The sequence below is a fragment of the Echinops telfairi genome, unplaced genomic scaffold (assembly GCF_000313985.2).
Source record: "Echinops telfairi isolate 266 unplaced genomic scaffold, ASM31398v2 ScPeMD7_10;HRSCAF=50, whole genome shotgun sequence".
Taxonomy (NCBI): domain Eukaryota; kingdom Metazoa; phylum Chordata; class Mammalia; order Afrosoricida; family Tenrecidae; genus Echinops; species Echinops telfairi.
In genome coordinates this window covers 11737318-11747602 of record NW_022103907.1, presented here as the reverse complement: position 1 = coordinate 11747602, position 10285 = coordinate 11737318, and the positions used below count along the sequence as shown (strand labels likewise).

General features: G+C 39.2%; 1 protein-coding gene across 2 annotated transcripts in view; it reads right to left on the bottom strand.

Moving 5' to 3' along the window:
- Positions 1–2735: 2735 nt before the first annotated feature.
- RMDN2 (regulator of microtubule dynamics 2) overlaps positions 2736–10285 on the bottom strand; it is an 80541-nt gene continuing 72991 nt past the window's right edge. For both annotated transcript variants that reach the window (XM_045287054.1, XM_045287055.1), the window contains exons 10-12: positions 9376–9429; positions 9211–9291; positions 2736–3080 (exon numbers count right to left, since the gene is read on the bottom strand). In XM_045287054.1, the coding sequence (XP_045142989.1) occupies positions 3027–3080; positions 9211–9291; positions 9376–9429 (189 nt within the window). In that variant the 3' untranslated portion in view covers positions 2736–3026. The remainder of the gene's footprint in view (positions 3081–9210; positions 9292–9375; positions 9430–10285) is intronic.

The following is a 10285-nucleotide window of genomic DNA, read 5'->3' as shown; positions in this document are numbered from 1 at the left end:
GCTTAAGTGGAGAGCAAATGTTTTGAGAATGATGAAGGCAATGAATACACAAATGTGCTCTACATAATTGATGGATGTATGGATTGTGATGAGTTGTGTGAGTCCCTAATAAAATGATATAAAAAAAGTTATATGAGCCCCCAATAAAATGAGGTGTTTTTTTTTAAGTTAAAAAAAAAGCCACACTCTGGCCAGTGCAATTCATTTTTGGAGTGGTAGCCCCTCATATGAGGAGGTCTTATGGTGCAATATACCCAATGCAATGTGTTCTTTAATGTCTTAACTGTTGCCTTCATAAGCATTGATTGTGGATCCAAGCAAAGCAAGATCTTTGACAACTTCAATCTTTTCTCTGCTTAGTTTGTTGCTACCTATTGGTCCAGTTATGAGGAGTTTGGCTTTCTTTACATTGAGTTGTAATCCATATTGAAGGCTGCAATCCTTGATCTTTATCAGCAAGTGCCTCCTCTTCCTCACTTACAGCAGGCAAGGTTGTGTCATTGGCATATCACATTGTTAATAAGCATTCCTCCAATCCTGATGCCATTAAAATATATATATATATATTCTAGCTTCTCTGATTATTCAATTAGCATACATATTGAATAAGTATGACGGGGAGATATAACCCTGATGCACACCTTTCCTGATTTTAAATCCTGCAGTATTGTTCTGTTTGCGTAATTGCCTCTTGATCCATGCACAAGTTCCGCATAAGCACAAGGAAGTGTTCAGAAATTCCCATTCTTCTCAAAGTCATACATAGTATGATCCACTCATTTGAATGCATTTGCATGTCAATAAAATACAAGTAAACATTTGTCTGACATCAGCAACAGTATCACTTATTCCAGATCCTCTTCTGAATCAGTCCTGAACCTCTGGCAGCTCCCTGACAATGTACTGCTGCAACCATTGTTGGGTGATCTTCAGCAACATTTTACTGGCATGTGATATCAATCCTGTTCTATAGCATGAGTATTCTATTGAGTTCCTTTTCTTTGGAATGAGTACAAATATGGATCTCTTCCAGTCAGTTGGCTAAAGAACTGTCTTCCAAATTTCGTGGCAAGGACCAGTAACTGCTTCCAGTTCTCCATCACCTTGTTGAAACATTTCAGTTGGTATTTCAGCAATTCCTGTTTTTGCTTAATGCTTTCAGTGCAGCTTGAAACTTCCTTCAGCACCATTCCTCAAGTGATGGAATGTTGATTAGTTCTTTTGGATATAATGACTATGTATTCGTTCCATATTCTTTTTTGGCTTCTTGCATCATTCAATATTTTGCCCATGAAATATTTTAATATTGCTACTCAAGGCCTGGCTTTTTAAAAAATTCTTTCGGTTTCAGATATTCTAAGCATGTTGTTCCTTTTTTTGATTTCTAACTCTAGGTCTTTGCACATTTCATTATAATATTCGTCTTGTCAAGATGCCCTTTGAAATTTTCTATTCAGCTCTTTGACTTCATCATTACTTCCATTTGTTTTAGCTATTCTACAATTAAGAGAAAGTTTCAGAGCTTTTTCTGACATCCACTTTGATTTTTTCGTTCTTTCCTTTCTTTTGAATAACCTTTTACTTTCTTCATGAATGATATTCTTGATGTCTTCTCACAACATATCAGGTCTTCTGTGATGTATTCAATACATCAAACCTGTTCTTGAGATGCTCTCAAAATTCAGGTGGGTAGATTCAAGGTCATATTTTGGCTCTCATGGAGTTTTAAAACATTTTTTTCAGCTTGAACCTGAACTTACACATAAGCAGTTGAGGATTTGTTCCATAGTCAGCCCCTATCCTGGTTTTAGCTTCTAATATGAAATTTCTCCATCATCTCTTCCCACAGATGTAGTAGTCAATTTTATTTCTGTGTATTCCATCTGGGGAAGTCCATGTATACAGTTACCGTTTATGTTGTTGAACAAAGATACTTGCTATGAAAAAATCATTAGTCTTGCAAACTTTTATCATGTGATCTCCACTTCATGTCTGTCGCCAACCTCATATTTTCCAATTACTGTTCTTTCCTCTTTCTTTCCAATTTTTGCATTCCAACTGCTAATAATTATCAATTACATGCTTGATCAATTTCTGCCTGGCCGTTGGTAGAAGTCTTCAATTTCTTCATCACTAATTTTGTGATTGCTGCATAAATGTGAGTAATATTTGTATTGATTGGATTTGTTTGAATGCTACAATCCTTGATCTTCATCAGCAAGTGCTTCGAGTCCTCCCCATTTTCATTTGGGGAATGGTTACACACACACAAACCCCCCACCCACCCCAAAAACAAAACAAAAACCAACTGCCATCCAGTCCCAATTCCAATTCATAACAATCCTATAGAGGGTTTTAGAGGTTGTCACCCTTTATGGGAGCAGATAATCTCATCTTTCTCTTGGGTATGTGGTGGCTTTGAGTTTTGGATCTGACTCAGTGGTACTGAATAAAACATGTATTTTATAAAATGCTTATAGGAAAATATCTTTCTGTGTGCCACCTCCTGGCATCACTGCTACCATGAGAAGCTTCCTGAAAGAAAACCCCCTTGCTAACTAAACCAAGATCTATTGTAATTTTATCTCCATTTCTCAGATCACCAGCTTCAATATTTTCCTTTTGTTCTTTCACCTTTATGAATGGATTTATACTGTCATATTTTACACTTTTTATTAGTATTGATTAAATTATTTTCCATCTCCATGAAAGCCAAAATAAAATACTCACTTCAATTCATTTCATTGGTCTGATTTATTTTATTCAAATATTCTGAAGACTATGGTTTATTGATAGTGAAAATAAAAAGCATACATGCTTATAGATCTTTTTGATAGTAAGTGGAACATGATTAGTTCTGTAGTGCTATTACTGGAATTAATTTTTCAGAATTTTGATTTTTACTTTCAAATCTGAACATATTACCCTTACATGAAAATTAAAAAGGATAAAAAAGCCCCCACAAATTTGATTAGCTTAAATTTTAGTAGACCACATCTGATTTTTTGGAGAGTAAGTTCTTTTATTTATCTCTTCAAGGAGGTGATAATATTTTCTATTGCTTTCTGTATTTCTTTATCCTAGAAAAAAAGAGAAATATGCAATGTAATGTAATGTAATTCATAATGTAATGAAATTTCACACATTCATCTTAATATTCTTTGTGCTTTGACATAATTTTTTAAAAATGAGGGCATATTTTTAGATTGCCCATTACAAAGAAATCTTGAATTTCTGAGGACATATTATAATCAAGATCTTTGAGACTGTGGGTAATGAGAGTGTTAATTCCAAACTCTTTCTTCACTAGTTTAGGAACACTGGGACACGGGGAAGACAGACTTTCCTTGTAAGCTGACATACTGGATTCTCCCAATACATAACATCATGATAAACAGAAGAGACTGAAGTTGTCAAGGATTTCATTTTACTTGGATCCAAAAACAAAGCTCATGGAAGCAGCAGTCAAGATATCAAATGAGGGGAGCAGATAATTTCAACTTTCTCCTGCATAGCTGCTGGTGGTCTTAAAATGATGCCTGTGTGGTTACCAGTTAAACACTTACCCAACTCTGACCGACTCCTGGTCACACTCCTTGGAATGTATTGTTATTATTATTTTTTTTTAATGTCTTTGAGGTCTGGGTCACACTCTCTCCCCACACCAAGTTCTACTATTGCTGTTGGAGACTTCACCATCCCCACAGACGGTGTATATAAAATCCTGGCCTTGTAGAACCTGGCCTCCTCATCTCCATTCTCCACCATTCCATGAGCATGCCTTGGTTGAGCCAGGAGCCAACACAGTTCTTCCCCTAAAAGATGCATCCTCTTCTCTTGACAAGGAGTCCAGGTGGTGCAATAGTTAAAGCGCTCCACGGCTAACAGAAGAAATGACCCACTCTTCCATTAGTAGGCCACTGGAAATCCCCTTGCAGAGGGGTCTCGGGGAGGAGATGAGCCAGTCAGGGTGCGATGCGATGTAACAATGATGAGAAATACAACCTTCCTCTAGTTCCTAAAGGTTTCCTCCCCGCTCCCACTACCATGACTCGAATTCTATCTTGCAAGACTGGCTAGACCAGAGGAGGTACACTGGTACAGATAGGAACTGAAAATACAGGGAATCCAGGATGGATGAGCCCTATAGGACCAGTGGTGTGAGTGGCAAAACAGGGAGGGTAAAGGGAGAATGGGTAGGAAAGAGGGAACCGATTACATGGAACTGTGTGTGACCTCCTCCCTGGGGGACAGACAACCGAAAAGTGGATGAAGGGAGACGTTGGACAGGGCAAGATATGACAAAATACCCATTTATAAACTATCAAGGGCTCATGTGGGAGGGGGGAGCGGGGAGGGAGGGGAAAAATGAGGACCTAATGTCGGGGGTTTAAATGGAGAGAAAATGTTTTGAGAAATGATGTACAAATACGCTTTACACAATTGATGTGTGTATGGATTGGGATAACAGTTGTATGAGCCCCTAATAAAATGTTTAAAAAAAAAAAAAAAGAAATGACCCACTCTTTTGGGTCATTTATTCAATTACTCTCAATAATGATACCAACTTTTCAACGTCAACAGGTTCTTTTAAGGGGTATTTTTCTCTGACGTAATTTGCTCTATCAGTCAGCTCTTATTTTGACTTATTTTCTATCTACTTAAAGTTCTCTCAGAAAAAGTCTAAACCTCTTACTCCCTCCCTGATACTCACCCTGGGTCACAACAAATCTAAAAACTTGTGTGCTCCTCCTTAGTCTGTGACACAGAGGCCCCAATGTGCTCTGTGTTCCTTTTTCTCTGATCCTTTTCCACAAGATCTTATCCCTTTCTCTGGACAATCTATCTTTGTAGTCCTTTCCCATTACTGTTTTAATATGCTCCCATGTTTCTCATCTCAAATACTCACTCAATGATTCCCTTAACATCTTCCTACATCCCTCCTTCTCTCCCCATCAAAGTATTTGGAAGGGTGTCTATACATAGTGGTTGCATTTTCTCATCTCTGGCCACTCTGCACACTTGTCTCCCCTCTACCATCCTCTTAAAAAGTCTGGGTCAAGGTCAGCAATGTCCAACACAACAGGGCACTGAGCAATGTCATTTCAGTCCTTTGCTTCTTGACTTCTTGATAGTATCTGACATCGTTGACCACTTTTACACCCTTTGGCTCCTAACACAACTTTTCTCTCTTCTTCTCAGTTTTACTTGCAGATTCCTCTTCCCTCACCCATTTACTTAGGTGGGTGCTTCTCAGCAATTGACCTTCATTCAGTCCTCTGTTTTTCACAAACTACGTAAGCTCAACTAATCCTAGAAGATGGACTATGGGAAAAAGAATCAGGCATCAGGATGGGAGGAAGGCTTATTAACAATTATGATACCGATGACACAACCCTTCTAGTTAAAAGAGAGGAGGCCTTGAAGCACTTGCTGATGAAGAGTAAGGGTTGCAGCCTTCAGTATGATTACAACTCAATGTAAAGAAGACCAAAATCCTCACACCTGGACCAATAGGAAACATCATGATAAGTGGAGAAAAGATTGAAGTTGTATAGGATTTCATCTTGCTTGAATCCACAATCAATGCTCATGGGAGCAGGAGTCAAGAGATCAATGATACACTGCATTAGGTAAATGTTTTTTAAAAAAATTTAAAGAGGTCTTTTGAAGATGATTTGCCCAATGGAATATGATATCTTTTCTTTTTTTAAATCATTTTATTAGGGGCTCATACAACTCTTTTCACAATGCATACATACATCAACTGTGTAAAGCACATTTGTACATTCATTGTCCTCATCATTCTCAAAACATTTGCCCTCCACTTAAGCCCCTGGCATCAGGTCCTCATTTTCCCCTCCCTCCCCGCTCCCCCCTCCCTCATGAACCCTTGATAATTTATAAATTATTATTTTGTCCTATCTTGCAGAATATGATTTCTTGACAGCGGCTTTCATGAGCATTGATTGTGGATCTAAACAAAATGGAACCCTTGACAACTTCCGCCGCTCCCCCATTTGTCACGATGGTGTCTACTGTTCTGGTTGTGCGTGTTTTGTTTTCTTTGTAGTAGGCTCGTGGGGGGCTTTGACTTTCATAAGCAAGTGCTTACCTTCAAGGCCTCCTCACTTACAGCAGGCAAGCTCATGTCATCTGCTTATCACAGTTATTAATATGCCTTCCTCCAATCTTGGGTGCTGTATCATTCTTCATACAGTCAAGTTCTTAGGATTAGTTGTTCAGCATATAGATTTTGTTGTTCAGCATATAGATTGTTTTAAGTGTGGCAAGAGGATACAATTGTGATACACAGGGATCCGGTATTTACTGCCCTAGGAACGTCTATTTTTATTAGAAGGGTAATTAAATGTCACAACCCAGTATCATCATTTTAAAATGCAGTTTTTGCCAGAGTCGTACCTGGCCACGGTAAAGCTAAATGCTTTAAGTTTATACCTTTTTCGTTTATACCTTCTCAGTACACTCTAAGTCAATGGGCTTTCATGCTGCAGCCAGGCAAGTAACTTTCAGGCTGATGATGAAGTCATCACTTCATTCAGCAATCATTCTCATGCTGCTTTAGACATGGGAATCCCTTGTACTGTGAATAAGGAGTGTTTCTCAGGACCTGAGGTTACCTCTGCAGAGTAAAGCACTTCCAAAATCTGGGGCGGGGGGAGGGAGTGGGGATCTGCTTACAAGCATGAATCTTGGATCTAGAACCCAAATGGCTGACATTCCCAATGTCAAATAGCAACGTGATGAGCTTAGCGTTCCCTGATAGGGAATGAAAATAGAAGACGCTACAAATGCTCCGAGAAAGCTGTTAAATCTATGCAAATTCACATGAGGTGGGGCAACTAATGGCTCGGTAGTCATCCGTAGACGTAGTGGCACTGAAAGACTTTTATTTTGGAAATGAATAAACCAGCCAGCCAAACCAATAATGGGATATACAGTATGTACTCTTTACCTGACAACTATCTCATTTCCAACATTTTACATCTATAATAACAGTAAAATGTTTACTATCTATTTTGCACATGTGTCTGGAAGGAACAAGAGATGTGAAGAGAGTGCAACTCTGGTTGTGATGGAATTTACACCAACTTGGTTAGGCCATGATTCTCGGTGGCTTGGCAGTTTTGTACTGATGGATTTGGCAGTTATATAGTGATATAGTCTTCCTCTATTTTGCGATAGAAAGTGATCACCCTCCAGTTTTGGATAATGCTAATTTGGCATAATAACCTAGTCTTTAGAACTTGACCATGTTGGTCAGTGAGGAGTGAGTGTATTTTACCTAGCAAAACTCGATAGAGATAGGGAGTACAACATATATCTCACCTCATCCTATTTTCTCATTGAAAAAAGAAATTGAGGACATGTACAGTTACTTGCAAAGACATTCCTAAGAATATCAAGCAGAGACATCATCAAAGAAAATAAAAAATGTCATACAGGAAATATTTACTAATGCGGTTTTGCTTATTAGTATGCACCGTAATTGACTCAATGGCACTGAACGTTTTGCTTCTTGTAGAAATACTTCCAGAATGTCTAGTTTTCTCGGTTAAGTTATCATCAGGTCTATTTTATCATCATCATCACTGTTACTTTTTTGTACAATATGTAGTAGTCTTTTGATCCCTTCTACCAATATTATTGAGTGTTTATTATGTACCAGGCTCAATACTTGACACCGGGGATAAAGTGCGAACAAAAATAGACATAGTTACTACTTTCATGGGACTGACTGTTTAGCATGGTGGATGGACATTACATAAACAATGGTATAGATCAATATAAAATCCCAACTGTGCTAAGTGATATGATAAGTACAGGGTGTTGTCTTGACTGGGAGCACCAAGGAATTCGTTCCTGAAGAAATTACTCTTCCACCGAGGCTTGAGAGGTGAGTAGAAATAAGGCTGATGAAAGGAGTGGAGGGTTGGGTGGGAGTGTTTCCAGAAGAAGTGATCGTAGGTACAAAGGGTGCACAGCAGGGAAGACCCTGACGCAGGACAACACCCATACTCCTGGAAGGAGAGGGAGAGGGGGACAAGTGAAGTTTGAGCTATTGTATTGGGAGCTGGACCACAGTATAAAAGGATATACTAAAACTTAGACGTCACCCTAGAAGCAAAGGGTTTTATGTAGCGAAGTGACAGATTGAAGCTTATGCTTTGAATGCCGCCTTGGCTGCTCTACTGAGCCAACAATGATCTGGCTGGTGCCCTGAGTTGGGAGGCTACTATAAGGCCCAGTGTATGTGAATGAAAGCAGGGTCCCGACCCGAGTCAAGCAGTGTGATGGTTCAAGGCATGTTCTATAAGACAAATTCAAGACCTTGGTGACTGGGTAGATGTCTGGATTGGATATGCTGAGGGAGAAGAAGGTGTCCATGAAGATTCCCAGCTAGGAGAATGGAGCTGCCATTTATTATGAGGGGATTTTGTCTTTTTAGGAAGAGTTTCAACAATTGGTGATGGATGTACTTTACCAAGGGCAACTGAAGCACTGTAACACCATAATTACATTTGCTTTTTTAGTAGTAGCAGGTATCTAAAGGCCAATAAAATGTGAATCTTCATTTCTAATGTTCTTCTAGCCTGGGCAGCCATACTCTGATGAGTGGACCCACCTGGGGTCTGATGATGGCAATCCTTTGTACACTCATCCTATAGCTCTAATCTGGACAGTCTCTCTTGTTAGCTTTCTGTTGTAGTTTAACCCCCAGTTCCCCAGCATCACCTTGCCCCATTTCCTGATTTCTGACCCCCAACAACAAGCACTGAGTATGTTTTAACTGCTAGCTTCATCTCAATACAAGAGATCTTCTAGTGACTGGTTAGTTATCTAAGGGGAGAGAGCAACTTAAAAAATCATTTTTGTACTTCATGCTCTTGTTACTATTTGCTATGAAGTCAATTCTGACACATGGTGACCTCGTGGGGTCAGAGTGGAACTGCTCTAAGGGATTTCCAAGGTGATGGCACTTTAGGAGATGGTCAGACCTGCTTTCTGAGTGGGTTGACACTGGGCTAGAGCTTAACCCAGGGACTCCTTCACAGTAGACATCAAATTCAAGTAGAAATGATTTAGCATAAAAGAAAACATGAAATGCATCTAATTCAGTTGTCCATACTTTAAGCTTGGAATGGGATCCGGATGTTCACAGCCTTCATTGTCACCGTTGGGACTTACCTCTTTGGTAACTGAAGAAAGTGATAATCCCAATTTACAGAACTCCAAAGCATCCTTCTTCTTATTAAGATCTAGACAGCACTGGAGAGGAAAGATAATATGAGAGGCAACCACACTTTCAAGGACATGGGCTCTAAGTAATCTTAAAACCATGGTCTTCATTACCTTCGCCAAATAGAAGTAATTGGACTTGGAATACCCAGGATGCAGTTCTTCAGCCTGATTTTAAGATAAAACACACAAGAGAAGAACAAGGCAGTATTAAAATGACAACAATAACAACAAATGAAAAAAATTCAATAAGTGAACCAAGTTGCCCTATACGCTTCATTTGGCTGGCTCCCATGTGATTACGTCAACCCAAGTGTCCTCTGGGTGGAAACAGAAAGAGCTCTTAAATGTACCCGGCAAAGGGAAGTTCATTACTACGGTCGTAAAGCTTAGAAAGCAATGCTATCCTTGCTTCTCTGCTCTTTTGGGGTTTTTTTGAAAAGTAAAAACAACTGGTGACACTTTCTCAAGGACAAAATCTACATACTTCAAGTCTCTCTAGGGAGTGATAGTAGAATGTGACCAGTACCCAATAGCAAGTATCTTCCACTGGATTAATAGTCTATTTCTCATAATTTCAGCATCTTCCATAAAGGTTAAGTCATATCTGAGGTTCATCATTTCAAGCACTTCGGAAGGAAAGACAGATCCTTGAAAGAACCCCAATCGCTCTTTAAAAGACCAGTAGCGTGTAAGACATGAAAAAATAATAATAATTTATAAATTATCAAGGGTTCCTGAGGGAGGTGGGGTGGGTGGGGGGAGGAGCTGATGCCAAGGGCTCAAGTGGAAAGCAAATGTTTTGAGAATGATGATGGCAACAAATATACAAATGTGCTTGGCACAATGGATGGATGGATGGATTGTGATAAGAGTTGTACAAGCCCCCAACAAAATGTTTAAAAATAAGAATAATGAAAACAAGTTGAACTCTTTAAAAACAAACAAACAAATCAATAAAAGACCTGTCGCTGGCTCAACTACTAGCCGGAAGGCCGGTCTTCTGAACCCACACAGAAATGCC